Genomic DNA, 14,973 nt, shown 5'->3' with positions numbered 1-14,973 from the left:
GGTTGGTAGCAAGCAGTCCCAAGTGTCAGTTGTATTCATAGAGAAGAAGAAATAGGAGTCATGGCAGAGATTTTCAAGCAGATGGAGTATTTTGAGATTCAGATTCATTCAGATTCAATCTCCTGCAATTGGTTGCAAATGTACACATCTTTTATTCTAAGGCTGGAAGTCCCATTTAGTTGGGGAAAGTTAGATTCACTGATTAATTTGTTCAAAAGGGAGGACCAGTGACCCTCTGATGGTTTCTAAATTCCTCCCAACCTCATCAGCATCTTAATGTCAGGGATGCTGAAAGAGACAGGTTAGAAGGAGGGCTAGAAGTTATCCTTGACCTGATTAATGCAGGGCCCCCCCACCCACATGTAGTATTTGTAGCAGCCCAGGTTTGCCACCATGTTCCTGTTGTCCTCCTTGAGATGGGTGAGGTGGGGTGGGGTATAAGTAAGGTGATTAACGCTGAGCTACAGTGCAGAAGGACCATTTTGGCCTCACAGAAGGGTTTGAGGGGAAACCAGGAGATACTCTGGATGCTGAATTGCAATTCAGTAATTGGTTGGCTGGTCATTTGATGAAGAACTCTTGAGCTCTGGGCATGGTGAGGACGGCAACAACGAAGACATTTGTAGGGTATACAAGACTCCTTCAGAAGTTTGGGGGTGAAGCCAGTGCCCACCTACCACATCTCTTTTGGGGCACCAACATTTCCACCAGTTGCATACATATGATGCCCCTCCATTTGAAAAGCCACATATACACAGAAATCACATGTGCATTCTCCACATATTAACTATACAAGGGAAGAGACCTAGGACCAGCTGTTCAAGTAAACCACTAACAGTCATAAGGAGCAAAAACAGGTGGTGAAAAAAAACGCACAGTGAAATCTTGATTTAAGATACCTCTTTTAGTGGACTTCAGATGCAGATTTCCATCTGAACATCTCTTCACGGAAGTGACAGATGAGTCCTTGCATCCAAAACCTGTTAATTTACATGAATTTTACATCAATTGCAGCTATTTTCATTTGCATAATGACATTATATAAATGACACCAATGGATTCAGATGACATAAATCATCACCAACACTTTGTAATTTAATGAACATTTGGCAGTAATGGACTCTCCCTCTCCCCAATGGGTCCATTAAATAGATTTCACTCCACTGAAATTAAGTGGAAGAGAAACAGTGCAAATGTTATTATATCCTTTGCAAATACATTTGTAGAATTCTCTCAATTTTTGGAGTTTAGCGCATTTCCTTACTTCTTATCAGGATGGTTTCCTAAAATCAGCATGGCACGCGTGGCCTTCCAGATGTCTTCAAACTGAACTCCATCAATCCAAATCATAGGCTATATAAAGTGATGAAGACAGCACCATCTGGAGGACCATTTGCTGCCCATTCAGATGTTTCACAGACCATGTTGAAAGGAACAGTAGCCTAGCAATGTTCATTTAGTGTCCTAGATATTTTGACAGCAGGTTCCACCTGCTTCCATCACCATGGTCAGTGACCGGAAAAAAAAAAAAAAAAAGGAAACTGGGAGCAGTCATCTGAGATACTTGGAGAACACTAGGTGGTCTTTGCCTGAGTGTTACACTGACAACATCACTAAATTTGAAGTTACCAATTTTAATAGCACTGCACACTAAAATCCATGGGGTCCAGGTTCATATTTTGGGTAAAACCTTGTATTTTCATGTCTACTTTATAGAGTCCTTTGAACCCTCAGCCCTGTCAAATGGGAACTGATGCAATTGGCTTGCATTATAAGCAGAGCTGGCAAATGATATTTAAAATACAATTGGAAGAACAATTTTTCAGAAATGGCAGCGTTCGGCCCACTTTCTGATTTCTAAAATCATACTTTTACATTATATTTTATGTAACAGTGATTGGCCTGAGTAACAAAAAGGACTACTGCTGTGTTAATCCATGGCTTGCTTAACCTGGGTCTAATTGAATAAACCACAATTAGCTGGTTAATTTAATAAACTATGATATGCCCAGGGTAAGCAGAACTAAACCGACTCCATTGTGAATTTGCCCAAGTTCTGAACTCAGAATTGTGTGCCACAAACAACAATGCCTCTAAAAACCCTTCTAGTTGTGAAAGCACACAGCTTAAACATCAATTCATGTGTTATTTTTATGTGAATCCTCACATTATGGTTTTAGGTCAGGTTATGAATGCAAGAAATGTAATACACACAAACAGCATTAGTGCCATATACAGAATACAAGAACTACGGGCCTCTGAATGCCTAAAAGGTGTGTTCAAATCACCCATCCCTGGGGCTATCAGAGTAAGGTTTTGAGGCAGACATCCGGGGCTCCCTCAGCAAAATAAGCGAGAGAATCTGTAAGAACCACTCTAGACTTCCCCCAACCTTGGTAACTCCTGATGAGTGGCAGTCAACTTCCAGGGTTTTTTTCATCAGCATAATTTCAAGATTTAAAGACACTACATCTGGAAGTCAAGGTTTCCCTACCTGGTTGACCTCATTTGGAAGGAGTTAATTCACAGAGTTTCCCACTCAGCAACCTAATAACTTCCAGATAGAAAACTACCTTTACTTGAATCTCTTAATGTTACATTATTAACAATCTACCCCAAGGATGAACATGGGGTGCATTTAATTTTGAGGGGCAAAGGAAGAAATAGTCCCAAAGTAATTGGAGCCTCATCATTCACATGGCTCGCCAAGGGCCTGAGGTCTTCAGTTTCTCACTGTAATATGCCCATCTGATTCCCATCTCAAAATGGCAAGAAATGGTGCCATCAGTTTTCAGTAATCATGGCCAAAGGAGCCCCTGGGTCTGCAGGATGCCTACGGGATACAGCAGGTACCCCATCCCTGCTGTATCCTCCCTCCCCTGGCAAGCCTTTCAGGATGGGTGGTGTAACAAACTATCCTCCATCCTCATGAACCCTGAAGTTCACATATTGACCCACTGCAGCTTTCTGCCCAGCTTCCAATGTTGGTTCTTCTCATTTGGTGGCTGACTTAATTTTGTGGATGGCATATGGGCTGGATTCCTTGGGGATCCAAATCTCATCTCCTTCGTGGCCTCTTTGATCAATTGCCCCCTCCAAAGCTGCGGTCAGTTCTGGTCCAAAGATGTTGGTGTTCCGGTAATTGCGGGTAAGATGGCAGAAAGAGGTCTCAGATGAGCTGTCCTCCCGATTTTCTTCATCCTGGTCATCTCGCAACTTGGTTGTCTCCAGCTGTAAGGTGTCAGTCAAGTCTGCCTTTTTGAAGACCTCTTTGAGGTCATGTAAGAAGGTTGTTTTGGGGACAAAGAAGAGGAGGAGAAACACCAGCCCTCCAGATACCCCACATAGGAAATAAAAGCCCGCCTTCTCAGGAACACCTGTGAAGAGAGAAGATGATGCTCAATACATTTAGTCTGAATTCACAAACCACAACAAGCCATAGCCTGTTCAACCCTGGTTTATTGAATCAATCACAATTGTCAGGAATGTGCAGTGTTTGTCCAGGCAGAGGGCTGTACTTGGCTTTAGAGTGGCCTGCCATGGCCTGCAGTCCAAAAAGTAACTGGTGAGGCCAGGAGAAAATTTTTTTTTTTAAATTTAATTTCTCTTACATTTAATGAAAATTAAGTATAATTAGCCTGTTTATTCTCCACTAATGTTCACCCAACATAGCGTGGCTTTGGATGTGATATGAACCACAACCTTACACAAACCTTCAATCCATAAATCCTGAAGACAAAAAGTTAAATAACTTTCTCGTCTCGAGGCTGTATATAAACTTGCTCTAAATTCTCAGTGGTTGGAGAGAGATGGAGGAGTCCCAGTAGGGGACTGAAGGATTATGAAAATGTAGTATGAAAATCATGCCTGGCCCTACCATTGGGAAGGGTGAGACAACGACCAGAGCTCACAGATACTGGAGATGAGATTATTTTCCTTGAGACCCCTCAGCTAGCTCCCTGATCTCAGATGGGATGAAGAAAGTTGTCCTGACACTAAATGTCATGTGTAAAATTCATCTAGGAGTCTTGTCACCTGAAGAATATTAGGGATCATCTTATCCTTTGCCTTTGAGCTTCCTGCTGCAAACGGACCCAAAACATTGATCCCAGCTTAACAGTTGAATTTTCACCATCACACAAAATTTAATTTGGTTTTGCTTTCAGCAGCAGAGAGAGCACAACTCTAATTTTCAACTCCTTCTTGCCAAAAGATCATCTCAACTATATTTCTTGCTGCATTCACAGAAACTGTTCCCAGCATCTGAGCAACTACCTTCCACACACCTGGCATTCTCAGCTTTGTACTAAAACTTTCAAAAAAGAGGGAGGAACCTTCAGTTTAGCTTAGCTTAAGAGCCTCCCTTTTTTGCAGGCCCTGAACCAAAAAAGATACACCCACCATTTGGACCCAAAGCAGCAAAACATGAGATTCTTTAGTACACCATTCATATTTAAAATATTTTATAAACTCTCTTCCTTATCAGATGGAGAAATATATCTTTATTTCTCCTCCACAATATTCTTCGTCTAGGTCAGGAGTTTTCAAACTTTTTCAGGCTGCAAGGAACCTGTTAGTTAAAAATGAAATTAAAAAAAAATAATAATCCCAGAATCCTGGAGCAAAAGGTAAATTTCTAGGGATAGAAAATTGTATTCGAGTGAACTTTTTTATTTTTGCATCTAGTCTGTTGCAGAACCCCATCAAATTCTCATGGAACCCCAGAGTTCTATGGAACACAGTTTGAAAAACCCTGGGTTCTAGACCTCCCTCCAAAGCCGCTAAGCAGCTTGTGTTTTATCAAGGATTTTTGCCTTGAACACAAATGTATCTGATTTGGATTTTTCAAACCAATAGACTAGATTGAGAAATCAACAAAAATTGTTGTGAGCTGCCCAGAGTTGTCGAGAGTTGGGCAGCACACAAGTTTATTGTTGTTGTTCCAGGGGTAGTTTGGGGTAAACCAGTTCCATATTATTCCTGAGGAAACAACCTGGATTTGTCCATGAAGTCACCAGGTGTCAAATTTACACCAACCAAACTGTTATCCTTTTGAAATTTTCACTTCTACAAATTTTGCAATGCAACCCTTTCTTTTTCTAAAACACAACAACACGAACATATCAGGGCAAAGTCTGAACAAACAAGGCTGATGTACAAAATGCCTTTAATGTTTTGGGGCAAAATAGGAGGAGGAAGCACTATATACATCACCTTGACCTCCTGTATGGAAAGTGGGATATAAATCTAATGAATGAATGAATGAATGAATGAATGAATGAATGAATGAATGAATGAATGAATGGCAGAAACAATTTGCCACACTGTGCATTAGACACATTTGAAAATGAAAAAAGATGTATGTTCAGAGGAAACTGGCAGAAAACCAAATATAGATCTTAGTGCAAACTTTGAAACCAAGTTTGACAGGGAGAAAAAATTGTAACATGATGGGTAAAAAATCAGAAGCAAGAAGAAATGGAAATGGGAAGATTTATACAGCTCTACCCTCCATCCCACAGGGGGCTTCATCATAAAATACTGGGGAAATTATTTGTTCTTTGCCATATTACAATCACTTCCGTCCTAAGCACAGTTGTCTTTTCCAACCTCCTGCCACACCATCCACTCCTGTAGGGGCAAGGATGATCACACGTACCCCAGATATGGGCTAATGTTTCCAGAGAGCTAGTAAATATCATCAGGTTTTCTCGTAGCCGCCTGGACAGCCTGGGCCCGGTGTACCAGCCACCTGTAGCAAATAAGGGGATAGGATGGTCTTACTGATGACACTTCCAGAAGCAAGAGAAGAACGTTCCTTTTCTCGGGCCACGTCAGTTTAAGCTGGAGAAGCACAAACTCACTGGCTCGTGCGTCTTTTGAAGGCCACACCTCCCATGTGGGGATGGCTGACATTTTGGCAATCAAAAGCGATGCCTTTCTCTGGGGCCCTAGTTTCTGCGGTCGAGGGCTGCAGAGGGAGGAGAAATGACTGATGACTCAGAGGATGGCCAAACTGACATTGTTGATCAGAGAAAAGACATTATTAAAGTTTACTGCTGACTGGAAATCCCTTATAGACTTTTTGCATGAAACAGAAAAAAATGAATTTACGATATATGGTTTTGATGATTAGAAAAACATAGATTGTAGAAAAAATGAAAGTTATGTTATAACCCTAGAGTAAGAGGTAAATTTATACTTATAACTTCTTAAAAAAGAAAATCAGAAGCTCTTTCTCTCTCTCTCTCTCTCTTTCCTTCCTTCCTTCCTTCCTTCCTTCCTTCCTTCCTTCCTTCCTTCCTTCCTTCCTTCCTTCCTTCCTTCCTTCCTTCCTTCCTTCCTTCCTTCTTTCTTTCTTTCTTTCTTTCTTTCTTTCTTTCTTTCTTTCTTTCTTTCTTTCTTTCTTTCTATTTTTGGCTGTCTCTTTCTTTTTCTTTCTTTTCTTCCTTGTGGATTAAAATAAAGGCAGAATATTTACCGTGTGTGTAATCCGAGATTGAGAAGGGATCTTCCCGAGAGTCACGGGTCGCCTCTTCTAGCAACTTCCTTGGCACTGGAAAAAAAAAACAGGAAAGCCACTGTGTGTGTGTGTGTGTGTGTATTTGGCGTGTGTGTGTGTGTGTATTTGGCGTGTGTGTGTGTGTGTATGTGTGTGTGTGTATGTATGTATGTGTGTGTGTGTGTGTATGTATGTATGTATGTATGTATGTATATATATATATATATATATATATGCCAAATATGTATATATCCCAAAGCCCCAAACCTGTCTAATTTGGAATGGAGAACTGGACTGTTGATCACCTAGTTTGTCTGTTCCTTGTCCTTCCCACCTCAAATGCAGATGTCTTCGGGTTATTTTGTTATTCTGCTTACCGCAGGTATAAGACACTCTCAATTGTTTCTTCACCCCAGGGAAGCAAGGGTCTCCAAATGTAGCCTTGTTAGCAGCAATGGTGCAATTCTCCTTCCTGTGGCACCTCTGGGACACTCTTCTCAAGGCATCAGGAGCTATGCATTCTACAAATCACACACATAACACAACACAGTCAGTCCTGGGGGGGATTGGAGGACTGGCAGATTCTGGATGTTGGCTCAGTTGTGAACTTTCCAAACAGCCCCCAAAGATTGACTGCCTACCACAGCCTTTCTCAAATGGGTGACCACCAGTTTTGTTAGAGCTGAATCACCCTATTCCCCAGACAAGAGTTAGAGGTCAGCCTGGTGTAAGGCTGGAAATGGCTTAAATTCGTCATTTGTAAAATGCCAGCATTGCATGGGTGAATCTGTTCCATCCTGCTCAGATAAGCAAAGAAAGCTGTTCATCAAGAGATGGTCCAGATATTTTAGACCACGATGCTCAGGAGATCCAGTCCCCATGGCCAATGGTCACAAGGCTTATGGGATCTGGAGTTTCAAATATCCGGAGAGAACCAGTTCACTATCCTTGGTGCCCCAGAGAAGGGGCTTTCAAGCTTTTTAGGCCATGGAAACTGTTAGTTTTAAAAAATAAAACAGAACCCACAAAATGGGAGATGTGGGGGTTTTTTGCAGGAGAACAAATCCACCCTTTCTAACCATGGATCCCCCTGGATGCATTTTTCTCTTTTTTGTCCTTAATCTCTCTGGGAACACTGCAGAACCCAGCTGTCGGGGGGGGGGGGGGACCTGCTCTAGAAAGCATTCCTGGACAGTGTCCAAATGCTTTAAATTTTACTCTCACAACAGTGTCATCATGAAGTGTACTGTTTTTGAGCTTCACATCTCTCTTTTCCAGCTTTCAACTAAAATATGCAATGAAGGGAGAATAGGGGTTGGCCATGTGGAGAGCAAATTTCATGCCAGTATTGGTTTCTGCTGGAGGGATAGACAGTACTATAACTGAGTAGTGGGGCAAAGGGCCAGAGTCGAGCAGGCAACAACAGGCAACAAAAGGAGCTGCAGGTCAAGGACATTAGAGGTTGGCATCAGCCCTTGCTGGAGTGTGCCTCTTGGCAGTTGCCCAGCTATACCAATTGCTGACTCGTGCCTAGTAATGGAGCCCCAGCTCAGAACTAGCTTCATCCATGAGTTATCCAAAAGGGAAGATGAACCAGGGTTGGGTGTCTGAAGGAGGTGACACTAGAACTGGATCTCTTTCCCATGCAACAGTTCTACACCACCACTTTCCCTCTCCAAACTTCAGAAGCAGTTTGAAGGCCACCTCAGCGTTTCAGTAGGCTGAAACCCATTGCAACTGGGTCTGCAACAACAAAGGTCACCTCATCTCCACTTCAGCCCCAAGGGTTGAACACACCACCCTGCAACAAACTGACAGAACTCGGATCAATTTCACCTTTGTTTGCTTGGGCTGGGCTGCTTAGAGGCAACTACAAAACCAACAAATTGGCATGCCCCTTTCAGGACCTGTGAGGTTGTGGGGGAGGGAGGGTTAGCTGCAAGGGGGAAACTTCTCCAACCAGCTGCCATGATGGAAATACAGAGGTCCGGCGCTCCCTTCAAACTGGTGCTAAACCCTGATGACATGCCCCTAACCTCATAAAGTGCAGAAATGCTTAGGATTGTCTTAGCAGATGCTAACTTTCCATGTACCTATTTCAGGTCCTGTCCCATTCATAGAACTACATTCCAACTTCCCTCGCAAAGGTCGTCCATAGATTGAAGAATAAATAGCTAGAACCGAGTTGCTCCGACACTGTAGTCTCATCTTGTCATTTTCACACACAGTCTTGAGACGATAATTGGCTGGGAAAGAAACACAGTCATTCCTCATAGTCCCTGCCCTCTCCCTCCCCCATAATATTTTAAAACATCATGTTTTAAAATCTCTCTTCCTTTGATTAAGGCCATACTTGAGATAAGGGACTATCAGTATAAGTCTGACTCTCAGAATGAGTTCAACAACATGCTAAACCTGAAAATGAATTCTTTTGGGCTTAGCCTAGCCATTAATGGTTGTAAATGCTGGGTAATGTATTGCACAGACCCAGACAACTGTGGTTTGTTCAGTAATTCAATAACCACAGTTAGTCAAACTACAGCTTAGTATGATTTAGTCTCAAAGATTTTAGTCAACTGGTTTTGTTTTCATCTATAGGTGCCTCCAGATAAAGCTTCAATCATGGCTTCAAAATCACCTCTGCTAATTTCAGGTGTCATGCTTTCAGCTGAAATTCAAGAGGTGATCAGATAAACCTAGTGATATGCAAACATGGGCAGGCCACTTCTTGTTATGTGAACAAATGGACTGTTGAAGAATCTCTGAGGAATCCTAAAGTAGATACAATTATTCAGCTTTCCTCTGGGAAGTCTCTTATCCCCATCACCAGCTTTCACTGCCCCCATCCCCAAAGCCCTCCAGGTAGACTGAAATTTTCAGCCAGGCCTCCACCAATGATGTTATAGCAGCTCTGGATGGCCTCCTTCAGCTCTCCAGAAGACCATAGGGTTGATTCTACAAGTCTGGTCCTTTTCTGCATTAATGCCTTGCTGAATTCACTCACCAGGTCTGCATTTGTAGGAAACCACCAAGTATTTGTGTGTCTCTGGGCATGGATCAGGCCCAAACACCCGGCTGTGGACAAGGAAATGGCACCATCGATGGTCTTGACACTCATCCATCATTTTCTGGTGGAAAAAGACAAGCAGTAAGTGTAGCCCAGTCTTATTTAGAAAGACCCTAACTAGTCCCCAGAAGTGCATAAACCAGTTTTCCCCAGCCCAGCATTCTCTAGAATTTTATGACTATAAGCTTCATCTTTCCCAGTTAACTTATGGCCAACTGGATGGAAATTCTGGTGAAGGCCAGGATAGAAAAAGCGGGCTTCATGTCTCCACTTTGTTTCTTCCCAGCCTGGGTCTTGAAATTCCTAGTCAGTTTTAAGCAAAGTAGAGAAAGATCACTTGCAAATACAATGCAACGAGGGACTGAAAGTCTCCAATTTCCCTGCAGATCAAGTAACCGCTTCAGATGAGACTTTTATGTACAAGACCAAAGCAAGCAGGAAACAGCTGAATGATTAGTTGCTCTGATCAATCTTCCCCACAGCTGCTAATTGCATTAAAAAAAAAAAAAAAAGAACTCCACGAGTTAAATGCAAAGATATCCTAAAGGTACATCAAAACATTCTCCAATTGATGCCTCCATCTCATTGTCCATAGCCAAGCCCAGCTAGCTTTGCATTTTTCTGGTCTGGTGCAGAAATAATGTTTTCCATCTTCTCCTGCCATAACCTTGGTGCCATGCATGCTTTGCGTCACTTCGGCAGCAGCTGAGGCAAAGTTGTGACAAGGGCTGGGGTGTGCCTAACTCCTATTGGCTGCTTTTGGTGGCTCTGTGTATGCCCCCTTCTCTCCAGTTGCTGCTAACTTCACTTCCCAGCCATCTGGGCTTGTGCTGCTGGATTGACATGACCCCAAGAGAGGAAAAGTAGTTCCAAAGTTTCTGGAGAAACTCGAAAACCAAAGATCTAAAGTGATGTGCCCTTCAGACTCTTGCAGGAACAAACACCAAGGCATGAAGGGTGTTTTGTGGAGCACCGCAACACTTACCATGTGGTCTACCTTGGGGGACATTTGTTGCTACGAAGGTCTGGCAAGCAGGTTGCTCATGCAGGACTTACATTTGAAGGTTCTGACATCTGCCCAAACTCACCTGCTCCTCCAGCCTGTCGTAGAGGGATCAGTTAGTGGATGTTTCCCCCCCAGCAGGGATAGCCATCAGTGGTTTAATTGCTTAGGATAATATCATTTGTTGGCCTCATTAGCAGCTACATATCCAGAGCAAATTACACCAGCAAACATTTGTGCCATTTCATAGACTGTGGGGAAAGCACATTAAACCGGCTGTCTGGGTGTGCCCTAAGTCTAATTTGGCTCTTTGAGACACAAGCTAAAATTTTCAGAGGATAATATTCTTTTGAACTATATACCTAGGTCAAGGAACTTGACAACTAGACAACGTAAATGGATTCTCCATGCCCTTCCTATGGCCAAAAGACCAATATTGCAGCACTGGAAAGATAAATGTATGGCCCCATTTACTCAATGGATTGAAGACCTGATTGCACTTGCTACTTACAAGCAAATTGCCTATAGACTTGGTATGGGCAAATATAATGGAAAATGGGATTCATTTATACCAAATAGAGTAGGTAAAAAAAAAAAATGATAGTCATATAAATGTGTTAGAAATATATATGTACTTAAATAATATTTGCATTCGATATGTATATATAGAATTGTAATTGTTTACTGTTATAATGACATATTAACATTTTTTTCTTGAAGTTCACTTTGTTGTTAAAGCACTTTCTATGTGTCTTCTTCTTCTTCTTCTTCTTCTTCTTCTTCTTCTTCTTCTTCTTCTTCTTCTTCTTCTTCTTCTTCTTCTTCTTCTTCTTCTTCTTCTTCATAAAAAATAAAAAGTCTAGTTCTGCTCTTTGTGGAAAAGACAGGAAAATACTTTTCCAGCACATTCCTTCCGGGAACTTTCAAACTACCTGCAGGAGAAATCCCAGTTCCCAAATGCATCGCTTTGCTAGCCACTAGATGGCAAGATATCCTTCCCCAAAACCTCCTAGCTGGGAATTTGCTCTCTCTCCTTGGTTCACACAACTCAACAGTCAAATCAGGGGATGCGCTGCCTGACAACACCCTAGCTGTTGCACTGAGAGATAGGTAGCCCAAATGGGGTTTCCAGCTGAGGCTGGCAGGGTTGCATTCTCCCTGAGGTGCCCCATGTTGCAAATGCTTATGGCAGAACAGCCCTTCCTCATTCTCTGTTGCTCTTCCTTTGCCCTCACACATGCTGAGGGTCCGGCGGCATGGAAGACTCTCAAGAGCAGCAGTGTTTTTCTGATGCTCCCTTCAATTCTGTTGATTGGTTTATTTGCTTAATGATTCCACGCTTAAAAGGAAAAAAGAGTTTAAAGATAGGGTAGGAAGTTGATTAGTTTAGACGAACCATAATTAACAAGTCAACCCCATTAGGGAGGCATTCCCTAACTTGCTGCTCTCCAATATATTGGACTTCAGCCCCCATCATCCATGCCCAGTGCATCCAGGAATGATGGGTATTGGAAAGGGCTCCAGGATGGGGGAAGTCTGGCTTTGGATTCAGAAAATACCCGTCATTCTGGTCATGTCTGTTCTGCATTGACTTTCATTTTCACTACTGTAATTTCCAAACTATACATTAAGGATCTTATAGCATAGATCATATAGGAGGGGAGAACAATTTCATGTATATGTGTGGCTAGGCCATCAGAGAAGGTGCCAGGACAACATCATAGTACCTTCAGAGATGGCAAGGTGGAAATTTGGCCGAGGAACATTTGCGAAATGTTCTACCACCAAATTTCCATGGTGCAAGCTGGTTGGCAGCAGATTCCCTGATTTTTCCTTCTTGACTTACAAGATTAAATCATCAGTAAAATTGTGAAAAGGCTGTGGCTTTTTTTAAAAAAAGGAAAGACCAAAACAGTACCAACGCTTAGGTATGTAGTACAGAAAATATTCTTCTGCATGGGGGAGCCTCTTACCTGATGGGTTGTGGCAGATGAACAATCAATGCTTTCCAAGAAGAGGTCTCCTGAGGCTGGACAGAGGTTTGGACTGGGTACCCTGCGCCCATAAAAAGCAGAAAGTATGCTAATGGAGGTCTTGTGGGGACAAAGGATTGTTAGCTGTTCCCCATCACAGGCATGGATTGTGTGATTCTTCAGAATCTTCCGCAAATAACCTTGTGAAAGAGGAAGGGAATCGACATCACAAACCTTGAAAATCTTACTTGCGCTTGACATTAGACATAAGCAGTGTTTCTCAACCTTGGCAACTTTAAGATGTGTGGACTTCAACTTCCAGAATTCCCCAGCCAGCAAGGGGAGTTTCTGGGAGTTGAAGTCCTCTGGGAGTTGAAGTCCACACATCTTAAAGTTGCCAAGGTTGAGAAACACTGGACATAAGGGTAGCTAGGACTGTAGAGTCTAGAACTCAAGTCCCAAACCATCAGGAGGACTGATATTTAGGAAAGCTGAGACAGCTTTTCTAGCCAAAAACACTCACTGACATTCCCATTATTCCCTGTTCTACAATATGGTAAGTTCTGAAGGCTTCGATCATACAGGCCAATGTGAATTTTCATGATGTTCTACAGAAACTACCAGCATCAGGTGGGATTTCATCAAGACTATTCCAGCACAATTTTACTATTAAATATTGTGGGCTTTGGCTTAAAGTCACCAAGTAAAAAAAGAATTGGACAGCACTGAATATTTGCAGTGAAGATGTCACTACTTGACAGACCCTAGCACAGCTTTGCATTTTTCACTGCAGGAAGGTCATTTTTTAAGCTGCTGCTGTTTCTACCGATTTAGTAACACAGCCTTAGTTGTGGGCATGGTTTGAGTCCTACAAATACTGTTTCCAATTTATAGTGAGCAACCCTAGATCTGACAATATAATGCAGAGACAGATCAACACATAGAAGCAATGCAAACATTGTTGGCAAGCAATTCTAAAATAGGAAAGAAATATTTCTATTAGGGTCGTGTGAGTTCAAGTCAAGGGACAACCAAATTTTTCCCTTGCTTATTTTAAAGTTTGGAGTTGACACCCCCAAATGCACACCCAGTCCTTTATTTGTCGTCCCCTCTCAGAATGACCTTGCTTTCTTTTGATCTCCTCAGTTTTCCCTGCAGGAATAAGAGAAGTTTAAGGACTGGAGTTAGAGCTTGTCATCTCTCATCCTCAGCCACTGCCAGTCAGAAGATAGAGACTGCCAGCGCTAAAGCAGGACCCTCCTTCGTCCCGGTCTTAGCTCATCGCACCAGCTTACCTGAAAACTCAGGAGCTGCCTCCAGTAACGCTGGGAAACAGGACAAGCTCACCACTGTTCCCACAAGCCAAAGCCACCCCATCAGCCAAGATCCAGGCATTGCATTGTATAGTCAGCCTTGGTGTAGCCCAGACTCCAGAGCAATTTGTTGGCATCTCTCATCTCCTTCTGCTGCTGGAACGTAAACACTCCTATTGTCCATTAACAATGAGCTGGTTCTCTACGTGGCTAGCAGTGTGTGTGTGTGTGTGTGTGTGTGTGTGTGTGCATGGCTGTGTGTGGCTAGCTAACTAAAAGAGATCCAGTAAACCTCTGCTGGCTTTAGATATCCTCATGCCCCAGATTAAAAATCAAAATAATGCTCGGCGTTCCATGGAGGTATACACTTTTTCTTTCTGACTGAGTTCAAGTTAACAAACCACAATTCCTATGTTCACATACCATGCATTGCCCAAAGAAATAAATCATACTATGGTTTAATGTGATGGCTTGGCCTGCTAAGGCATTGCCTGGATCTCCTACAACACAACGAACCACCTAGTATCCAATCCTTTTCCAGCCTAGTTTAGTATACTAGGCAAAACCATCTTCTCTCTAATTCTCTCTCTCCCCCCCCCCCCACTTACCCTTCTTTTTAATGGCACACAAAAATTGAGGTTGGACATGAAGTCTGAAAAATGGCGCTTCTCCCCTTCTTTGCCTGGCTAGCTTCTGGATCCTCATCGGTTGCCATCTCATTCTCAAGGACCGGGAACAGGTCCAACTCTTTGGAGTTGGAAGTGATGGGGACTGCATCTGGCCTTTCAGGCTGGTGCTGGGTTTCTCAGCATATGAAATAGCAAATGCACTTTTATTTTATTTTAATTTAATTTAATATGTATGCAAGTATTTTCTATAGCCTCCAAGCCATTCCATTCTCAAAGGTTTTGAGTAGCATATCAGCGGTAACATGGGTTAAAAACAACAAAACACAACAATTATATTGATCATATCCGCTGACAGTGCCACCCAGCTGTGGTGGATTGATCCACACTTTCCTGAACAGCTGTCTTTCCAGCTCTTTGGAGGCCCAGCTGAGAAGAGACAGTTGAGATATCCAGAGGAAAGTTGTTCCATTGAAGAGAGACCATCAC

The 14,973-nt window shown here is 42.6% G+C and overlaps 1 protein-coding gene across 2 annotated transcripts; it reads right to left on the bottom strand.

Moving 5' to 3' along the window:
* Positions 1-364: 364 nt before the first annotated feature.
* LOC103058827 (protein eva-1 homolog C-like) lies at positions 365-14,052 on the bottom strand. 2 transcript variants are annotated; one of them, XM_007422649.3, is made up of 8 exons: positions 13,841-14,050; positions 12,546-12,745; positions 9,507-9,630; positions 8,596-8,748; positions 6,880-7,023; positions 6,482-6,556; positions 5,660-5,752; positions 368-3,377 (listed from the first exon to the last, which is right to left on the bottom strand). In XM_007422649.3, the coding sequence occupies exons 1-8, from the start codon at positions 13,938-13,940 to the stop codon at positions 2,995-2,997; spliced, it is 1,272 nt and encodes a 423-aa protein (XP_007422711.1). In that variant the 5' UTR covers positions 13,941-14,050; the 3' UTR covers positions 368-2,994. The 2 variants fall into 2 exon arrangements, with proteins under 2 accessions (XP_025018740.1, XP_007422711.1); XM_025162972.2 differs by lacking the exon at positions 5,660-5,752 and having other exon boundaries at positions 365-3,377; positions 13,841-14,052.
* Positions 14,053-14,973: the final 921 nt, after the last annotated feature.

This window comes from Python bivittatus, unplaced genomic scaffold (genome assembly GCF_059951505.1).
Source record: "Python bivittatus isolate LINGU-HERP-01145 unplaced genomic scaffold, Pbiv_v1 ctg000670_np1212, whole genome shotgun sequence".
In the NCBI taxonomy this organism is placed as follows: Eukaryota; Metazoa; Chordata; class Lepidosauria; order Squamata; family Pythonidae; genus Python; species Python bivittatus.
The sequence above is the reverse complement of the archived record's forward strand: the minus strand, read 5'-3'. Positions and strand labels throughout refer to the sequence as shown.

Excerpts from the sequence above, each read along its gene's own strand:
- LOC103058827 (XM_007422649.3), bottom strand. The coding sequence starts at position 13,940 with ATGCCTGGATCTTGGCTGATGGGGTGGCTTTGGCTTGTGGGAACAGTG. Across the intron at positions 12,746-13,840 it reads GGCAGCTCCTGAGTTTTCAG|GTTATTTGCGGAAGATTCTG; the intron begins GTAAGCTGGTGC and ends CTCTTTCACAAG. Across the intron at positions 8,749-9,506 it reads TTCCTACAAATGCAGACCTG|CCAATTATCGTCTCAAGACT; the intron begins GTGAGTGAATTC and ends TTTCTTTCCCAG.